The 20,487-nt window shown below is 27.6% G+C and overlaps 5 protein-coding genes across 6 annotated transcripts; 3 read left to right on the forward strand and 2 right to left on the reverse strand.

Moving 5' to 3' along the window:
* Positions 1-281: 281 nt before the first annotated feature.
* On the forward strand, positions 282-2,438 carry LOC100165980 (probable kinetochore protein NUF2). Its single transcript, XM_016806306.2, has 5 exons — positions 282-790; positions 921-1,059; positions 1,650-1,858; positions 1,929-2,075; positions 2,213-2,438. The coding sequence occupies exons 1-5, from the start codon at positions 578-580 to the stop codon at positions 2,417-2,419; spliced, it is 915 nt and encodes a 304-aa protein (XP_016661795.1). The 5' UTR covers positions 282-577; the 3' UTR covers positions 2,420-2,438.
* LOC107884383 lies at positions 2,307-4,030 on the forward strand. The gene is made up of 4 exons (XM_016806307.2): positions 2,307-2,451; positions 2,580-2,771; positions 3,382-3,544; positions 3,615-4,030. The coding sequence occupies exons 1-4, from the start codon at positions 2,438-2,440 to the stop codon at positions 3,675-3,677; spliced, it is 432 nt and encodes a 143-aa protein (XP_016661796.1). The 5' UTR covers positions 2,307-2,437; the 3' UTR covers positions 3,678-4,030.
* A 1,561-nt stretch (positions 4,031-5,591) lies between these two features.
* Ndufs5 (NADH dehydrogenase (ubiquinone) Fe-S protein 5, 15kDa (NADH-coenzyme Q reductase)) lies at positions 5,592-7,920 on the forward strand. The gene is made up of 3 exons (NM_001161830.1): positions 5,592-5,700; positions 5,762-5,972; positions 7,672-7,920. The coding sequence occupies exons 2-3, from the start codon at positions 5,772-5,774 to the stop codon at positions 7,756-7,758; spliced, it is 288 nt and encodes a 95-aa protein (NP_001155302.1). The 5' UTR covers positions 5,592-5,700; positions 5,762-5,771; the 3' UTR covers positions 7,759-7,920.
* On the reverse strand, positions 7,817-9,737 carry LOC100165369 (la protein homolog). Its single transcript, XM_001951498.5, has 2 exons — positions 9,330-9,737; positions 7,817-9,248 (listed from the first exon to the last, which is right to left on the reverse strand). The coding sequence occupies exon 2, from the start codon at positions 9,231-9,233 to the stop codon at positions 7,917-7,919; it is 1,317 nt and encodes a 438-aa protein (XP_001951533.1). The 5' UTR covers positions 9,234-9,248; positions 9,330-9,737; the 3' UTR covers positions 7,817-7,916.
* Positions 9,738-11,288: 1,551 nt separating this feature from the next.
* Positions 11,289-17,840, reverse strand: LOC100168098 (probable WRKY transcription factor protein 1). Of its 2 annotated transcripts, XM_001948192.5 has the most exons (10): positions 16,410-17,840; positions 16,199-16,353; positions 15,252-15,387; positions 15,027-15,165; positions 14,337-14,417; positions 13,038-13,476; positions 12,886-12,975; positions 11,721-11,880; positions 11,512-11,660; positions 11,289-11,440 (listed from the first exon to the last, which is right to left on the reverse strand). In XM_001948192.5, exons 1-10 carry the CDS (start codon positions 17,563-17,565, stop codon positions 11,372-11,374), a joined length of 2,574 nt encoding a protein of 857 aa, XP_001948227.2. In that variant the 5' UTR covers positions 17,566-17,840; the 3' UTR covers positions 11,289-11,371. The 2 variants fall into 2 exon arrangements, with proteins under 2 accessions (XP_001948227.2, XP_008185356.1); XM_008187134.3 differs by lacking the exon at positions 14,337-14,417.
* Between the last annotated feature and the right edge of the window lie 2,647 nt (positions 17,841-20,487).

Here is a 20,487-nt window from a genome sequence, read left to right on the forward strand (position 1 = left end):
TTGAAAAACCGTTTCCGCCTAATAGGTAGGGTATTCTGCGCGGGGTCGGGTTGTTTCCACTGTTTACTTTTATCATAGATTACGTATGCCACGCCCCCCTGGAGACCGTGTTCAAGGCTACAATCGCCCGATTCGGCCAATTCACAGAGTTTCGTACCCCTGGTCCTACAGAACCATAGATAATAGAAGATCTTCTGTTATCTATAAATTCCATGACCCATTCGACCAATCGAGTGTCTGCAAAGTTTGTTGATATTTGATAGCTGATTTATTATTTACTGCTTTCAAAATTCGGAAAAAATCGTTAAAAAATTTAAAAATATTCTACCATATTTTGTCATGATAGTACCATTGTTTGATCATGAGTATCGATCGTTTTGTCGTTGATTTTTAAATTGTATTGACTAATCACCACGAATTAATACATAATATCTTAATTCGTGCTAATCAGTAATCACTATAGAGTTTCGATTTAAATACAATTATTGAATTCGAAAGTTGAAACATCAAATTTACTCATTTACATTTTACACAAAATACCCATCTGTTGAGTGTTACACTACTCGAAAACTTGAAAATGGCCTGGCAGCCAAACATCACCACAATGGCCAAGCAAAACAAATCGTCAATGCACGTCGAATACGTTAACCTTATTAATGAATTAGAACAATATATGCCACAATTCAAAGCGACTATCAAAGATCTACAAGAGCCCTCTCAATCGTTTGTAACGAATTTCTACACGGATGTGTTCAACGAATTCTTCTGCGATGTGAATAATTTGATTGAGGTAATTATCATTATACATAACATTTCATAAAATAGTTATTCTATTCTACAACTAGATAAGTGTATATTAACTCAAGATTCTGTGAAAAGTTGTTTAAATATTTTTATTTATATCTATGATTATTCTGTAGATCCATATCAATCAAAATCTCACGTACCATGAAATGTACAGTGAAACTGTACCAATATTGAACATGTGCACAGCTTTGAAATATATTTACTCGAAATTGGGAATTGATGATTTTGGTTTGAACGATATTTGTGATCCGAGTAAGTTTTTGCTATTATTATTATTTATTAGGCATTATAGCATTAATAATTATTGTTACATCAATTAACTATCTTAAATTGTGTGAAAGATTTATAAAATACCGCATACTACAACTATGTTATTTTTATTTTGAAACAATGTCAGCATAACATTTTCTATCACATTTTGTCAGCAAACTTTTCAAATTAGGTAAGCCTTTACTTTTATAAAATGTTCAAAGTGTTCATTTAATCTAATATCCAATGTAGGTTTTTTCGTTTTAAATAATTACAACCAATGAAATTGGTAAAAAATAATACTTATTATTTCTTTAAAATTGTAATTATTGAAAAATCTTTACACAAAGCATTAACTTAACACCTTGGTTAATTTTTAATAGACCATACTTGCTTTCTTACATAGAAGTTTGGCTACAAAATATATATATATATTTTAAATACTATAATTTAGGCTTCAACTAGTTATAACTATTCATTACATTTTACTATTCCGTACCAAATTTGATATAGGGTAGGAAGGAACCTAGTCTATGTATTTGTATCATGTCCAAGCTTTTTAATATTTCTAAACTTGAAACTATATTTCAAAGGTTCAAAAAGAACGTATCGTTTGCTGCAAACAATGATAAACTTCATTAAATATAGTGATGAAAAAATACATGAAGTTGATGCCAAAATGAAAGCCGTTAGAAATATGAAAGATACAATTGATAGTCTTAAGAAGCAAAAAGATATCATTGTGAATACAATTAATAAAAAGTCATTAGACCGTATACAACGAGGAGCTGAAATAAAAACTGTAGGTATATATTATACATTTTTAATATTTAATTGTTAATTTTTTTTTGTTGTTGTCAAATTATTTTAAGGTTGCTGAAGAAGTAAAAGATGGAAAGTCTGAATTGGCAAAAATTCAAAAACATCGAGATGATGTACTTAAAGAATTGGAGAAAGTGAAACAAGATCAAGACGATATTGAGAAAAAATGTTCAAAGTTGTGTGAACTAAAAGATAATGTAATGTATTTTTTTTCAATTGTTATGTATTATTAAGAAATTAAAAATAACTTAGTATTAAAGTTTGAGTGCTTTCTATATTAATATTATCATAGCCATTTAAGTTATTTTATAATTCTACTATTTAATGATTTTAGATCATAAGAGATATAAATGATCTTAGAGCACAAATTGTAGAGGCACCAGATTTATTAAAAGCTGATCATGAACGTCTAAAAAGATTGAAAAATGAAATAACAGAAAAGAAATCTGCAATGATGGCGCAAGTTAGTGCTAAAAAACAAACTGTTATAATTCTGGAACAAGAACTAGCAAGCACAAGAAAAAACGATTACGTTTGTTAACAGATGTAACTGAAAAAAATGAAAGACTTTTCGTAAGTTGCAGATTATTTTGATCAAAAAGACTTATAAAAAAACACATTTTATTTCAGAATGAAAGAAATTGTATACTTTTTTATTTATAAAATTAGAACTATGTATATATTTTTTTAATCTGTTTTAGTAAATTAATCAATGGAATTGAAACAATGTCACAAACAAAATGTGAATTAGAAGAGTCTTCTGAAAATTTGAAGGAAAAGATTGAAATTCTGGAACGTGAACGAGCTGAAATAAATAACAAAATAAATAATTTTGTTAAAGAAATGGAGAGGGAACGCAATTCATACAAGCTTAAATATGATGCATTAAATAAGTAAGTATACACTATCAATTAAAGAGTCTTTTATTTATATTTTTTAACCGCGGCGACTTAGGCCATTGGGAAGGGGGAGGTACTGTAAGTTTTTTTGGAACGGTAAGTGTGTTACACGTGGGTGTATTTTTGGCATAATTTCGAATGGGGCACCGGTAGGTTTCTGCCATGCCCCGGAGTGACTTGCCCGGAGCAAATGCCGCCCAGTGACCGAGAATTGAAACCACGACCGACAGCACCGCAGTCGACGCATTTGACCGCTCGGCCACCTCGTCCCCCTCTTTTATTTTATATTTCATTTCATTATACATAGGTTTTAAATTTAATTTGAATGTGTACCTACAAACTTGATTAGTATTGTAAATAGTTATTTGTTTTTAAAGCTTGTTTATTGTTTTATTTTTAAAAAATTTTAAACCTATTTATATTAGATACCATTTGAACAAATAAAAAATTATTTTTATAATTTTTAGTGATAGTATATTTCCATAAGTATTAAATAGTTATTAATAAGTTTAAACTTTATTAAACTGTATTAAAATAGTACATTTTTTACATACTGTTTGAAGAATGTTCTTTTAACTATTAATTTGTGATGTGTATGTTTCAGAGAAATTGACAGTATGATAAAACAATCCAGTTATCAATCCGAAACTATAAAGTCGTTAGAATTTGAGATTGACAAATGTAATTTGCATAAGAGTAAATTGGAAATTGATGTAATTACTATTATGAAGGATTTTGAATTTGCCAAGAATGCCTTAAACGAATTAGTAAGTTACATTGTTATTTTTTTTTTTTAGTTTATGTTAACCAAAATTGATGTTAATTTCTGATTTACAGCAAAATAATTTCCATTCGGAAACTATTAAAAATCTTATGCCTGATATGCAGAATGGACATTGAGATTATTAATATTTTTTGTAATTTTGACTTTTTCATGTGTATATGTCTGTTTTGATTCTGTTGTATTTAATAAAAGTTTAAAAGTATGATAGTCATTTTTTGAAACTTTATGCTTCGCTTAATTTACTTTACTCTTAATTATTAAGTGTAGACTGTAAAATGAGAAATGTTAAACATTATTCTAGTGTTATAATTATGCTGTTATATTATTGCATTTCAAATTTCAATTGTAAAATTCTACAAAGAAAAAATTATAATCTATAAATAGGATAATTATTTATTAAATTTTTTGAAAAATGTTAACAATATTTTTTATATAATAAAATATACACATTTTAAAAATATAGTATAAACATTAAGAGTAATTGTTTTCATAATATTATTTAATAAGTTTTTTTTTTTTTTTATGAGTTTTTAACAATAAGTTATAATATCTTGATAATTATAAACATGAACTTAATAAGTTTATAACCATGTAACTACTTTGGGCTGTAACATAATATGAAATACCGATGTCTGATTTATGGCTATTATTTGTCATTGGCCATACAATATTACAGTAGAAAAATAATATTGCCCATAGATTTATTAGCATGATAAATTTGAAAATTTCCTTGGCATAAATAAATAAAAGTTTTTTTAGGCCTAATTATTAGGTTGTATTATTATTATACAGTTGTTATTAAAAATGTAAAACATTTTTTGTTTCAAGGTTAAAGTGTTGATAAAATTGGATATTTAAAACAAAAATAATGATATTGATCATTATTTTGTTATTAAAAAAAATATTAACAGTAGATATTTGCACTTTTATATAATTGTTTTCTATAAGCAATGGTAATTTTAAAATATTTAACAATTTTTAATAGATACACTTAGTAATAAATCTTTTATAAATATATAATACCTTAGGTATTCACACCATTTGGTCAGTCACTGTTCAGTATTGACTTTTAACTATTAAGTTATAGGTATGCAAACTCAAAAATTCAAACTGCCAAATAAAAAATTAGAAATAAATGTTGATAATCTGAAATCTGATACACATACACCTCAGCACTAATTGTCTCCTTCGCACTTAGAAGTTAGGACACAACTCGCAATCGTTGTTTTGTGAAACCAGGGTTAATATAAATTTAAATTTAACACATATATTGTATTACACAGACACTCAACCGTATATCTATGCTTAAAGAAGAAGTACACTCAAACCATGGCTCAAACACTACTATACAGTTGATTGAGTTTAAAAAAAAAATAATATTTAATCAGTGGCTATTCCCACGTTAAAACTTTTATTCTTTGGAAAACCTAATAACTATAAATATTATATTTTCACGTCCTGTCCCCTGACCAGTCGTAAATTTCTTATATTCTGGGGTTATATCATTAAGTTAAAATTAGCTTAACTTAAAGCTAAGAACACAAAATAGGTAGTATCACTAATGGGTGGTTTCTTCCATCAAAAAATTCACATGTAAATACCCAGTGCACATTTGCTTATTGTTCTAGTAAGTACAGATTGTAAATTTCTTGTAAAAAAAAAAAAAAAATATCATAAAGTAACATAATATTATTATAGGTAATTTATATTAATAATAATAATAATAATAATAATAAAATTTATATTGATAGAATATAAATTATTGAAAGAGGTATAGCCACTGCGTATTATATTATAATGCATAAATTTATAGTTTGTTTGTAATCTATAGACATCGAGATATATTACTATAATACTATAGTAAACGAAAATTTGATGTACCTATTTTCATTTTTTACGTCACTTTTGGTGCGGAATCGTTTAGAAAAACAATTTCGGAAATTTCGCGGGTACCCGGCTGTGACCTCTACACATGTCGTTTGTACGAATTTTACTATGATAACAGTTTTGTGATATTTGATAAGCATCAGTTTTTGGAATTTGGAAAGATAATATTTTATAATTTTATATTTATTTGTATTTCGCAATAAGTCTAACAATAATTATCTATTCAATTTTCTCGGCTTCATCCCAGACACCGTAAGTATATAATGAGAGTCCAGACGCGATAATTTCAATTCTATACTTTTGGGTTTTTTAGGTGAGAGAAAATGTCGTTTTTGAGTCCGTTCTTCCGGAACCCAATAACCGATTTCACAGGTCCAATCATGTCTGCGCAGACGGGCGTACGCTGTGCAGATTTTGAAATGAAGTTGATGAACTGTTACGAGGCTTACGGGTATCCGAAAGGCATGGAAGTATGTCAAGCGTACTATGATGATTTCAAAGAATGTTGCACAAGAGATAAACAGGTACATTGAAGATTTTCAAGAAGAAAAATTCCATACTTATTTTGATATGGAATAGTTACGTACCAGCTTGTATCGAAGTCTGAGTACGATACGTGTCGCTTGTATATTGCACATGTAATTTCTTGAACTCAAATTTCTTCCTTAAAAATCTCGTTTGATTGTTCTTGTAATTGTGCAGTGGTTACAAATTTTTAAACATCAGTAGTAATTTGTTCACATAAGTTTAAAATCAAAAATAATAGGATTTATTTATTAATAAAACAATACATTTTTTTTCACATTTATTTGTATTATGGCTTAAGAGGACGCTACACTCACGTGTATTGTCTTTGTCTCACACACACACACGGCATAGCAAATTGTTGTCCACTATTCTCAATAGTGAGTTGTTAGTTTTGATACTTTTGAGTGAATGGACCTATTATCAAACCTTTAGGTAAGAACATTATCTGGATTTTAACGTAGGCAATTTTTCGATATTTTCATTTTCGAGAAAAATAAGGGTATGTGAAATATTAAAAATGCTCATATCTCGCTTGAAAATTAAAATATTTAAAAATTGCCCATGCTAAGACCCAGATAATATTCTTACCTATAAGTTTGAAAATAGGTCATTTCACTCTAGTATCAAAACCAACAGTACACTATTGAGAATAGTGAACGACAATTTGCTATGTCGTGCTTGTGTAAGACGGAGACAACAGATACGGGTGTAGCGTCCTCTTAAATAAAGGGTTTGTGCTGTCATTAGAAAATATTTTAGAGTGATTTAGTTGCATGCATAATCAAGCTTTTTAGGGCCCAAATTTGTGCCCTATATTTAAAGCTATGTAGTGGCGTATCCAGAATTTCGAAAATGGTTGGGAGGTTGATTTACATGAATAATAAAAATCAATTACTAATGCGGTCAACAGGAATAGAGACATGGCCCTTAGGGCCATTTGCACTATCGTGCTTCATGGATCTTAGCCTGGATACCAAAATTAAATGCAATTTTTGACCAAAATTAGATTCCAATTATTTAACAGTTGTGGTCACTAGATATCTCAAATTAGGTGCATAATAATATATTATCTTACGTAGAAAAAACTGTTAAACATTGAATTTTCACAGGATAATATTTTCAAATCTAATTAAAAATCTTTTCACTAAGAGTGATAACATTAGTAATTAAAAAAAACAATATCTGAATATAATTATTATTAAGTATAAAATATGTTTTTGTTACTGGTTTATTATGCTATCTAACATAAATTTAAAATGTTCAATATTTCTTTTTGTAGGTAGTCTAGACATGTGTATTAACATAATATCAATACGAATAAACTCTTAAAGTTTAAATGTCTCTTATTCAAGTTACTGTATTCTATATCCTCTTCAGTGCAAATTTATTGGTCACAAATCTTTTAATTTTGTTAATCATTGTACTATTTTCCACATTTCAATATTCTATAAAGTTTATGAATAACTAGTATATAAAATTACCGATTTCCTAAACTAAAACAATATTGGTTTTAATTTCTAATTATTTGATAGAATTTTTTATTAAAAAAAAGTATCTACAATTTTCCACTATAAATTATACCATGTGAGTTATTAGAAATATATATTATTATATATATATATAATAATATATAATTAGGTACTATAGTCAATGATGACGTAATAACTTTAGAATTTCTTAATTTCTTGTTTGTAGATGTCTCGAGTACAAGCAATTCAAAACGAACGTGACCGTCAAGCCAAACCTGAGTACGAAAAACCCCCAGCAATGCACGCATTTTAGAATATGTGCTTACATAATGTATTTGTTCTACATACATATTTTATAATGAATAAAACTGTTTTAATAATTATAATAGTTTATCTTTAATTTTAGTTCGTAAAGATAAACATGTTTAGGTCCTTATTGTATAAAAAAAAATATAAATACAAATAGTTAAATTAATTTCCGTTGCTTTTAAATCGTTTATTGTTAGAATGTCCATCATCGTTCCTTCGCTTGTTATATCTTTTTCCTCCCTTATTCTTGTTCTTTTCTTTTTTCATTTTGTCTTTCATGTTGAGCACACCTTTCATTTCCTTGGTCATTTCGTTCAATACAGTTTGTTCAACATCTGCTTCTGGTAATGAGAACTTAATATCCAGATCATTCACTTTTTCAGCAAACTCCTCCAACAGGTCTTTGGCGGCTTTCACGGGCTTCAACCGAATCCACGCTAATTTTTCGTTTTCAACTATTTTCACAAAGGCGACTTGCCATTCAAATTCAACGCAAATTGCTTTAATGCTTTCAACTGTAACAGATGCATCCACATTATCAACTTTAAGTAAATATCCTTTTTTAAAATATTTCTCCGTTTCCGCTTTTATTTTCTCATCTTTTTTTGCCAATTTATCTTCATATTCTTTTTTCTTCTCTTCGAGGAAATCTTTTTCCCATTTGCGTTCCAGTTCGACGTCTTTGTATTTAACAGATTCTAGTTTCAAAAACTTTTCAGCTTCTTCTTTGGTATTAAATGTAAAATAAAGGGTACCTTTGAACTCTTTGGTTTTGAGTCTTCGAGGTGTGACTTTAGTAATGATCTTGTCACCAAAAGTTGAGGCAAATTCCAACAATTCATCCATAGTAGCTGTTCTTGGGAAGCCTTTGCAGTAGATGGACCGCGCAATCATCTCGTTCAAGAACTCTTGGTTGGCGACTGGCACAGCACACTCCACCTTGCGTCTGATTTTTTCACCAGACTCTGAGACCTCCAAAATGCTACCAGTGACATTTTTGACGGCTTGTGCAATCACTGCTGGGTCCTTGCTCAGGGATGCCAGTCTTTTGAACGTCAACAGCACATCGATTTTCACCCAGCCGTCATCATTTTTAATCTCATTTTGTAGGAACTTGTCATAAGGGAGATTGGTGTCGCTAAAGTAGAAACTGAGCTGCTTAACAATGTTCTGCTCAAGTTTGGTGGGTATGCTGGCAGTTGGCTGTTCTACTTTCTTGTCAACTACTGTTTTATTTTCGGTTTTCGATTCGGACGGTGATTCTACTGTCACGTCGATTACAGTAGGAACCACTGTATCATTTTCAGTTATGATAGTTTTCGACTCAGCCGGTAGTTCTAATTTCGCGTCAACTACAGAAGGAACCACTGTCTCGTTTTCAGTTATGATAGTTTTCGACTCAGCCGGTAGCTCTAATTTCGCGTCAACTACAGAAGGAACCACTGTCTCGTTTTCGACATTTACGTTGGAGGTACTCATCGCTGTCGTGATCGACTGTGTATAAAATAATAACATACAAAATCCAATTACTACTTACGGTCGGTTATAGATTATTTATTTTTTATTTGAACGTACCTGTATAACGATGAACGGAGATTCGAAAAATAAAAACAAGTGCGCGGAAAACGATCCAAAATACGACTGTTGCGTGATACCTAATTATGAATTTCGACGTCGGAGGGCGCGAGTCTGTGTTCAAGTAATTATAGATCTACCCAGAAGTCGTTAATAAAAAAAATTATCAATATGTATAACTTTCAAACGTGTTTGTTTTTTATATATTTATTTAAAAAACATCCGTCGTCTGCAGCGCATAAAATAGTACTGTTTAGTGTTTAGTGTATAAATAGTTGTAGGTAGTTGTTGTAGTCAGAACTCAGAACACGAGGTTAGTAAGTTATACTTAAATGTTTAGTTTACTCAATCACAGTCAGTCGGCAATCCGCTATTATCGCTATCGTCGATCAGATAACATTTTGTTTGAGGTTAACCGCGACCATAACACGAGGGTCCACGAGTCGTGACTAGGGAACAAGTAAACTTAATAAGTAAACTTGTTCCACGTATTTCACATGACAAAATAATTATTTATTTTGTCATGGTATTTCAGACGACGCCACTCTAAGAACGTTCCGGACTTCCGGTGCAACGATCGAAAACAACGAAAATGTTATTTTAATACGACCTTCGAGATTGAATCTAATTATCTATCCCCTTTTATATCCACAGATATAGTCAAAAATTATTCATTATAGAAATTGAATCTTCCAAAGAGTTTAAATCATAGACATACTGTATAAAAATATTATGTACATGATAATAATTGTCATTATAATACTGTTTGATAATGGCTTTAAATATCTCAATAAGAGTCAAAATATTTTGAAAATGTTATCATGTTTGTAAATGGTCAAATAACACTGGTGAAAATTTAAAGTAGCTAAGGTTATTAATTTTTGAGTTAGGTACATCTAAAAATAAAATCAATTTGGTCCCCCCCTCAAAGTACCAACTAGATTCACTTTCCTGCGAGAAAAGATGTTGAAGTAAAAAATTGGAGAATTTTTACTGCCCTAAAAGTTGATGAAATATAAAAAACAATTGTAAAATGAATACATTTTTCCCTCCACTTAGTATCGAAAATTGTAAGATAAGTCTTAAGTTTAAAGTTAAATAAAACTAATAAGAAAATTAACTTGGTTAAAAATTTGTTGCATTTTTTTCTATACCAATTATTTACAATCCAGTATTCACACTAATGTACAGTAATTAAAATTGATGAAAATATATATACAAGATCAAAAATATAAAGTAAAATGAATACATATAAGAATAATATAACAAAGGGCTATACAATGATAGTCCCTACTAACAGAAGTTATTAATTATTTAGGTAAATATTTTAAGTGATCACTCACCAGTCTCTTAAAACGTCAAACTGAATTATCTTTGGTAATAGTGTGAGAGACTGTAATTTTCTATTGGAATTTATTTATTACAGTATTCTAATTTGTAATTGGACATTAACAGTATTTCTACAGTATTTGCAAAACAAATAACAATAACATAAGGTACCTTTAAATAATACTTATAATTATTTATCATTATTTTCTTATTAAAACAATAATTTGTACAAAATAAAATTTATTTTAAAAATGGAATTTAGATGAGGAATACAAATTAATTCAATGCAACTGTAAATTTAATTAACTGATAAGTAACTGCATATCATGGATTAAATATTAATTTGTTAAGTTAGAAGTTACTTCTTAAAGAAAGTAAATCATTATGTAACTTGGTTAAAAGTAGCTAATAACCACCTTTTAATTATTTTGCCAAACCTTGGATAGCCACATAAGTATATTATATAAATTTACTTAAATGCAAAATAAAATATTAGATAGAAATTGTATAGAGCTAATTTAAGTCAATAATTACATTTTTTTTAATACCTTATAGTCATTTGTTCAAAACATTATAATAAAATATGTTATCATTAAATTAATTATTATAAAAACATAAAACAAGATTAAATTCATAAAATAATTGTCTATTTCAAAAACAATCAAAAAAAGATACAAAAGAAAATTATAATTATTATAAGATAATATTAATATTTACAAGCTGCAAACACTTACGCTGTTGGATAAATCAACTTTTCCTTTTAAGGTCTTTTTTTGAAGTCTCTGCAACCAAATATTTTTTTATTTATAATTCAAATTTTTTTCAAATCAATATTAAAGCATTATTTATTTACCTTGTTAAATATGTTTGCCATTATTTTATTTGTATTATATTCCTCTTTTCGTTTTATTTCTACCTTTTTATTTTTTACTTCTGGACACTTGCGATATTTATTTTCAGTCTGTTTCCTCATTTCTCTTTGGCTCATTACACGTTTAACAGCTAAAATAATATTATAACATTCATTATATTTCATGTAAAACAAAAGCTAATATAAATTACCTAGTGGATTTGGTGGAACATTATTTTCATAATTATTTGTCATCAGCATATCTCTTTTTAATTGTTTGCGCTCATCTCTTAAACTAGCTAAGTTAGTTAAGATAGTTTGCCTTTCTTCTGCTCGGCAAATGTAATCAGGACGATTTGTCATTAAATATTCCTATAAATTAAAAATTTAGCTATACCGGGTGATTATATTAACATTGAACATCCATTATTTTAAAAACTAAAAATATTTTTGAAATACAATTTGTTCATGGTATCTAGCCGTTAAAAAACAGCATTTAAATTTTTTTAAGTTTTTTTTTTACTTTTTGAAATGATAACATAAAGTTTTAATTTCATTTTCCAAAGCAGAATATTTTTCTTAGTATTTTGATACATATACATTGAATTTAAGACGAATAGTTTGTGAGTAATAAATATGTAAAGTTTAGATGAGAGGACTGGATTGGTTTTAAATCCCGCAAAATGATGTTCCACTCTTCTGCTCATCTAAACTTTAATTACTTATAATTCATAAATTAATCATCCTAAAAATATTTAGTATTTCTGAAATACTTAAAAAAATATTTTGCTCTTGAAGATGAAATTAAAACTGTGTTGTAATTCAAAAAATTATAAATTTTAAATTTATTATAGGATAAAAAATATTTAAATATATAATATTTTAATAAAAACATTTTTGAGTGACTAATTGAAACTATGTAAACAAATATTTTCAAAAGCATTAAAATTATTTAAATAATGAATGTTCTATGTTAATGAATCACCAGGTATACTATACTACTTTAGTATTAAAAATGTTTATTAGAAATAAATAATATAAATAATAATAATAATATTTTCTAAACTACTTGTACCTATTCAATTTATTAAAAAGATGTAAAAACGAATTCATCTGAATTTTTTCAAAACTTTCAAGTACTTATAATTTCTATAAGTAGCTTACAATTATTAAAAAAACAAGCAATACACTTTACAGCAAGAGAAAATCAGTTCTACTGCACATCTACCTAATCAAGACCAATTCCACAAAGGGTCATGCGAGGGGATACGCAAAATCATGTTTTCTCGCTGGACAGAGTATAATATGTCCTTATATATTATGATTTATACCTATTAAACAAATATAATAGTTAACTAATTTAAAATTGTTGGGTACCTGTAAACTAGATTTAGGCTTGAATGGGATTTTATTTGTTTGACATGCTACTGATATCGAATGTTTCTGCTGTTTTAATTGATCATTAACCTAAGAAATAAAATTATTTATTTATTAATTTCTTTTAATAAGATTTATTGATAAGTCCATACAAAATCTTTTTCTTTTGAACATCTTGAGGTAGGCTTAAAAATTATATCATAACTTATAGAACTTTGACTGCTGATTGGTTTTAATTGGCGGTCAACTGTATAAGTAACACCAGACTTAGATTTATCATTTTTATTATTTTTTAATTTTGTCTCATTAGTTGATTCAGTTTGAGACCATGCGGTTTTAAATTTATTCGTGTTTTGATTTTTCTTCTCTTCAATGCCACGAAGAGTTGTCTCACAACATTTTTTCAAAGAGTTAGGTTCATCTACTAAAATTCCTTTTTTATAATGCACATGGTCACAAATTGTAGCTGAAGATTCAACATCAGTTTCGTTAGATTTTGAAGTAACTGACACCGGTTTAGAAGAAATAGTTGAATCTGTGTAAGTTGAAGTAGTAACATCGGAACTTGAATTTGATATAGGAAATTTTCTCCTGTAACATTAAAAAGTTCAGAAATATGATATAAGGAAATTTACATAATATATACTTGGTGATTCTTATAACAGAAAAGTATATGCAATAATATGAAGTCATTTCAAAACAATATTTATTTTCAATATTTTTTTATCTATATAACTTTTAAATTCTGAGCAGAATAATGAATAGAATGCATTGGTTTTACCCAATATAAATGATCACTTAATTTATAAATTGAAATAACTAAATTTCGGATATATAACTTTTTTATAAAATTCGGTAATTAGTCCTCTAATCTCTATCCTAACCGAGATTTCAAAAAAAACATTTATCTTCATAGATAATGTTTCAGTACCACTCATTATCCAACTATATTTATTATATTATATTTATATACTTTGATATTCTGCAAATAATCTAATCTTGTTGACATACTATTACTATAATATAAAATGTTTATAGTTTATCGTGTAATATTGTCATATATATGTATATAACTATGTCTAATGTAATTTATCAAGCTTAATAGTCTTGTGCTGATAGCCATATAAATATAAAAAAAATTTTTTTGATAAACAATAAAATGTAGGAACTAATAGTAAAACCAATTTTGGATAATAGATATATTACTATGTGTCCAGGACCAAGTAGTCAAATTTAAAATAAACTAATCATTTACTTATAAATAATCATTGTAAATTATTGTAAGTTTATACTTAATTCAAATAAACAATTATATTTAATTGTAGATACCATTAGTGCATAATTATATGATATTGAAAATTTTTTAAGTTGACATTTAATTAATAACGGTTATTAGTAGTATTTTTGCTTTGAAAATACCCATAATTTAGTATATATGTAAACTTTCTAACCTTAACTTAGTTTTATTATTTGATTGTTTCTGTTTATATGTATTCCAATTTTTTTTCAGTTCTTCGTGGGTATTCAATAGTCTGATAAAAATATAATTATAATTATTTTTAAGTTCAAATAATATTAAATAGCAAATACAAACACAATACAACATAATATAATATACATCAAATAAAATAATACAAAAAAGAGATGATATTTTTATAAGGCATTGTTTTTTTTCTTAAATTGATAATTCAATATTTTAGAAATAATATAGGTAATAATTATTTCATTCTACCTGTTTTAAATTGTTTGTAAAAAATGTATTTATATAGGTACAACATAAATATCCCCTTTTCTTAAATAGGTATACTCTTTTAAATAAATAGTTTGTATAATGTGGTAATTAATATTTATGAGCAAAAAAATAATGTTTAATGTATTTTAAATTTTAATACATTTTAGATGAGTATTCAATGTTTTTTTCTAATATCATAGTCTATTTTATTAGTTAAGTTTCAACAGTTTACAAGCTGTTTATTTTTTAATTTAATCATAAGATAAAATATAAGAAAACATCTCTTTGAAATTATAATGTTGAAATAGAAATCTAAGCATTAATATTTCCCAAACCATTATATTAATTTCTAAAGATTTGTTAAATTATCAATTGGAACTTGTAGAAAAATAGTAAATTAAAAACAAACTTTTTCAAATTATTTAAGTGAGATATCTGACTGTTGATCCAAAGCATCTGATTTTCTCTTTCAGTTTTCATGTAATTTGTATGAAACCAAATCATTTGTTTATTAAAATCCATATGAGCATCACTGTATTTTGTTTTACCTATTACAAAATATTTGATTAGTGAAAAACAACTAATTAAAATATTCATAAGTAAGAAAATGTTAGTTTATTAGCTATAAACTTACTATGTGTATCGTTTTTTCGAATTGATTCCAAGTGTTCATTTTTTTTTGTAGACGCGGCTGGTTTTGAGTTTCCACTTTTACTTACATCGGTCAAATTATCTTGAATTGTGCATTGCACACTTTGATCCTTTTGTTTCTGTAAGCTCATGACATTTAGGTAAAATTTAAAATGAACCAAAAATTGAATTAGCTCTTATAATATTTAAACTTGGAAATTACCTACTATAGTATACTTGTAAAATTAAGTTATTTTTAATTCACACTAAAACTATTTCCCGAAAGATATATTCTATGTAACTATAGATAGTATACTATCTAGAAATGTTTGATGATTACAATTCATTTTTATTAATACATTTTTATCTTTTAAAATGTCTAACCTTCAATTACTTCAATTCAGAGAAAAATGTTTGTATATATTCAATTGTATTTTTTCTTTATTATGACTGTTCATTTAATTATTGAGTAGTTATGAAGAATTATTATATTTTATACTGATAACTGATTAATATAACAGTCCACATAAATAAAGTGTAGTACTTGGGTTCATTTTACAATTTTTTTAAAAATTGTGTGTTGAGCTAAATCAGAGAATATTTGAAAAAATTCTATATTTATACAATGGACATTATCCCAAAACAAAAAAAATTTTTTCTTCAATAATCGCAGTAGCTTGAATAATAATTTCAATAAAAATTCTTTGTTTTTTTTTTCATTTTAGTATATTTTATATTATGATATAATTATATATATGACACAAAAGATTTTTTCATAAATGATGGTCTCCTAAATAAAAGTTTATTTTCTTATTTAGTAAGCATTGATGTAATGATGTATTATAATAGTTACTTTTTAAGTTATACTCACATTAAAACCATATTTATTTATTTATTATTATTATTATTTAACTTAAACATCTAAATTCAAAAAACGTATTTCACACTTACATTTGTTAGAGTGCACGGTTTTTTTATTTTACACTTTTGTAAATTGATATGCCGCCCAGAGTCCATAGAGGATTCATAATATTTAGAATCGACATCATCACCATACCTTGAAGAGGTTATTGGTGATGTAAATGTAATTGTACTGGAATGATTATCTAAAAACTTATATTAATAAAATAAATGTTAGGTTAACGCTTAACAATTATTTTACTTGTTGGATTGTTGACAATTGTATTAGCAGTATTAGACGTTTGAGATGTAAAATCTTGTCTGATAGGAGTTTGATCAGTATCTGATGGACTTTTTAATAATGAACTGTTGTCTTTATCTTTCTGGGTATATTTTTTTACAAAACTTTCGATAATTTCTTTGAAAATCTCTTTCCTTTGAAACTCATTTGTTAGACCATTCTGCTTCATTGCCTCAACCAACATCTTAGTACTTTGTTTAATTTCTTTATCTGAGTAGTCCTCTTGTTCATCATTTCTAGTATTATAATATGAATTGCCTGGTAAATATTCAAAGCTATTTACTCGATCTGAGGTATTATTTGTTGAATCGTGAAATTCTTTTGCCACCCAAGATCCAGCAGTGTCAGCACTTCCCAGGGTACTATTGGATTCTTTACTACTCCCTGACGATTTTTGTTCTGTGTTGGAGTTACCGCTTAAATTCTTAAACCTTTTTTCTTGTTGATTGAAAATCAAACTGACATTTTTTTCAATTAATTTATTAATACATTCTGTTTTTAAAGACTCTAATTTATGAACAACTGTTGACACTGAAAGTGACGAAGCCATAGGTGATCGGCATTTCGGTAGAGTATCACTCTTCTCAGCTGTAAATTTCAATACATCTAACGAAGTAGATTTTTTCCCTTTAGATAATTCTATATCGTTCAGATTATCCAATGAATTACTTTTTGTTTTTGTACGGATTCTTTGATTTTCACAACTAATTGGGGTTGAATTTGTGTTATAAACTAGGCTACTAACTGCAATTCTTTCAATTGTGCTCATATCCTGACTCTGGTGTTTAGATGTAATATCGTACCCCACATCGGCTCCACTATCCCATTCCAGTGGTCTTGTTGAGCAAACACTGGAAGGAGAAGAGGCATTCAATTGTTTTGGTACTTCCAGCAGACTGTGATCGCTATCCGTGAGAGAAACTTCATGTTGAGGTGGATCATAGGTGGTCATACCATCATCATTCATCGTGTTTACTATTATATTGCTGGTTCGAGATATTGTCGTTAGTGAATTATCATCATTCACGGTTGCATTTTCGTTGTCAAGACTGTCAATACTGCAAGGCGAGATGACTATGTCTGAAATGATACTTTCAAAATCTGAAGGATCAGACATTTATATAAAAAAGAAATACAAGTTGTAAAGCCAAGCAAAGATTTTATTAAACAATGAACATTTTAAATGTTCACACACAACGGGACATTACATAAACATAAACAAGTATACTAATTTAAACTGTAAAAAAGTAGGTTGAACTAATATAAGTCGCAAACTCACAACTAGTAAATCAAAAATTTGAACTGTCGCCCCACTCCTAAGTCCTAACCGACTTGTCAGTTGTCACTTGTGAGTAACTCAACTGTTGTGACAGTTGTACGTCCTATCGTTATTAATTTTTTAAATAATATTAACAAAAATGATAAGACGTGTTTACACCACAGACCAAAGATAAGAAATTATATCACGATAAAAAGATAAGTTTATCCTTCGACCATATAAACTAAGTTTATATGGTCGAAGAGTTTATCCATGACCACGATTATAAAGAAATTCTTTATAATCGTGTCCATGACTAAATAAACTTTATTTAGTCATGAGTATATCCATTAACATTTTTTGAATTTTCAATATTGCGTTTTAGCATATTATCTTGGTTCAATAGTTTCTAACCCTAACTTAAAGAGTTAAGTGTTTACATATTACTTATTTCATAAGTAATTTATTTATTAATAGGAAATGAATACACAAGATTTATCCAGTGCTCGAATTGGGAAAATTAAGTAGAGGAGCTCAATCCAACGATTTAAAAACTGCGTTCCAAGGTCGAATACATTTAACGGACGCCGACTGTTTTACCAAGGTTGAAATTTGATTTTACAATTAATATATCTATTGATATTCTATATCACGCCTATAATCACAATAATGGTCATTGCCTAAATCATGTTTGATAACTATAATATCCATCTCCATAATAGAAACCTGTGAAGTACAACAGTCATTTAGGTACTATTAAAACCTAGGTTTCATAGCTATTCTTACTTTTACCCACGATTAAAGATAGTATGGTTGCCCAACGAACTATGATAAGAAACAATTTAATGATGCTCATAGTTTCTTTTATTATCAACGATACTCTAGAAGCTTTTACTAGCGCTGATAGCGTAAAAATTAAGTACTAGCCACTACTAGGCATACAAATTAATATATGATTTATATATATGATTCAATATTTAAACGCTTGGAGCGCCAATGCTCGGTTCCGCTAATCGTTGTGATAACAAGGAAACTCGGAGCAACACTTTATTATGGTTCGTTGTGCAACCATACTATCTTTAATCGTGCTTTTACCGTAACATGAACCATTGTACCTGCACATTGTAGACCTAACAGGCTCAGTATAGCACCCATTATTCCGTTGAAATAAATAAAAATAAAAATACACTTAATAATTAATACAGAAAAAAAGAAACACTATCTTGTTTATGAGAACATCATAATTTTAGATTTTGAGTGAAGCAATGAATGTATTGATTTTACAATGCTTTTTTTTTATATTTGTGTCTGACATCACCTTTTGGGACAGTACTTTAGGGGGGGGGGGGGGGCAAAAGTTGTCAAAATCGTCAAGGAAAAACAAACAAAAAATTAAGAAAAAACTGATATTTTTACTCAAGTTTTTAGAAAAAACTCTATTTTGTTTTTAATGTAGGTAACTCTAATGTGTCTCTCTTTTTTATTCTGTAAATGTAGATTCAATTTTATTCGTTGGGTTAAAAAGCTTGAAAATTGAAACAAGGTTCCTTAAAAGTTGTTATAAAATAATAGCAGTTGATAAATATTAAAGATCCGTAGGTAAAATTTTTTTGAAAAGTATTTAAAATTTATATTTTGACTAAATTTATCAAAATCTCGAAAATTATCAATTATTGTAATTATAAAATGTTCAATTTTTATAGCTAAAGATTTAAACTATAAAGTAGGTATTACTATTTTTAAAATGCCATTGCGTGCAGTAAAATGTATGATATACGTAAAAGTCCCAAGTTATCTATAGTTATTGGTTATCTATTAATTATTATACATTCACCTGACCAAAAATATCTATGATTATTAGGTATAATATTTTAATGATATATTTGATGCGTGACAAAAATATTGCTAGTAGGTAGTTATTACTTTGCATGGGCCCTCACAGGGGCATGTTCAGTGGAGCCCATTATACTGTTAAGATAAATAAATATATGTTGAAGTATACAGATATACAGAAGCTAAAGGTAAATAAAAATAAGATCGGATATATGTAATAATACAATATTTTGTATATTGATATGAATAACTATAGTGCTCCGAGGCGTAATATAAAGCAACGACTAATCGTCCTACAGGCTACTACATAGAACGAATATGCTACAGAAATATAAAATGCCTATTCAGCGTCTGCTGTACTACAGTATGAATAATTTGCTTATAATCTACATAATACAGGGTGTGTTGTTTACATTCAACAATATACAAATACACTTTAATACCTACGTAAAAAAAGAAACAATATTTTGTTTTTGTATAGACAATTTTAATTATGATGTACTCAACAAATGTATTTTTACAATGTATTTATTAAAGTACAATCAAAAGTTTAGATTTTTTTGAATTATAAACGGCTCAAATCCCAGTAAACATAGCACGTATAATCGCACGTGAATATTAAGTATAAGTTTGGTGTCTGTATATACGTATAAATTAATTGTTTAATAATGGTAACGTAATATTACGTTGAAATAGGTTGATTTTACGTTGATATAAATATTCGTACATTTTTCGTGATAGAATTACGTTTATTCTACGTTAATCGTACGGTGATTATTGGTTGGTCGAACTTACGTCGAAATGTAGGTAAGTATTAACGTATATTTTACATTGACGATACGTATATAAATAGTCGTACATTTTTCTTTCACACTTAAGTGGCTTATTTTGTTTTATTTAATTATTTTAATTATTTTTTTTTTAATTTTGAAGATTTTTCGAAATATA

Source organism: Acyrthosiphon pisum, chromosome A2, assembly GCF_005508785.2.
Source record: "Acyrthosiphon pisum isolate AL4f chromosome A2, pea_aphid_22Mar2018_4r6ur, whole genome shotgun sequence".
NCBI classification, from domain to species: domain Eukaryota; kingdom Metazoa; phylum Arthropoda; class Insecta; order Hemiptera; family Aphididae; genus Acyrthosiphon; species Acyrthosiphon pisum.

Bases quoted from the DNA above. Each gene is read 5' to 3' on its own strand.
- LOC100165369 (XM_001951498.5), bottom strand. From the start codon at position 9,233: ATGAGTACCTCCAACGTAAATGTCGAAAACGAGACAGTGGTTCCTTCT.
- LOC100165980 (XM_016806306.2), top strand. From the start codon at position 578: ATGGCCTGGCAGCCAAACATCACCACAATGGCCAAGCAAAACAAATCG. The intron at 1,060-1,649 runs GTAAGTTTTTGC...TATATTTCAAAG, and splicing joins GAACGATATTTGTGATCCGA to GTTCAAAAAGAACGTATCGT. The intron at 1,859-1,928 runs GTAGGTATATAT...AATTATTTTAAG, and splicing joins GAGGAGCTGAAATAAAAACT to GTTGCTGAAGAAGTAAAAGA.
- Ndufs5 (NM_001161830.1), top strand. From the start codon at position 5,772: ATGTCGTTTTTGAGTCCGTTCTTCCGGAACCCAATAACCGATTTCACA. The intron at 5,973-7,671 runs GTACATTGAAGA...TCTTGTTTGTAG, and splicing joins GTTGCACAAGAGATAAACAG to ATGTCTCGAGTACAAGCAAT.
- LOC107884383 (XM_016806307.2), top strand. The intron at 2,772-3,381 runs GTAAGTATACAC...TGTATGTTTCAG, and splicing joins AAATATGATGCATTAAATAA to AGAAATTGACAGTATGATAA. The intron at 3,545-3,614 runs GTAAGTTACATT...TCTGATTTACAG, and splicing joins AGAATGCCTTAAACGAATTA to CAAAATAATTTCCATTCGGA.
- LOC100168098 (XM_001948192.5), bottom strand. From the start codon at position 17,565: ATGTCTGATCCTTCAGATTTTGAAAGTATCATTTCAGACATAGTCATC. The intron at 11,881-12,885 runs GTACCCAACAAT...TTTAATTTATAG, and splicing joins AGCCTAAATCTAGTTTACAG to GAATATTTAATGACAAATCG. The intron at 11,661-11,720 runs GTAATTTATATT...ATATTATTTTAG, and splicing joins TGTTCCACCAAATCCACTAG to CTGTTAAACGTGTAATGAGC.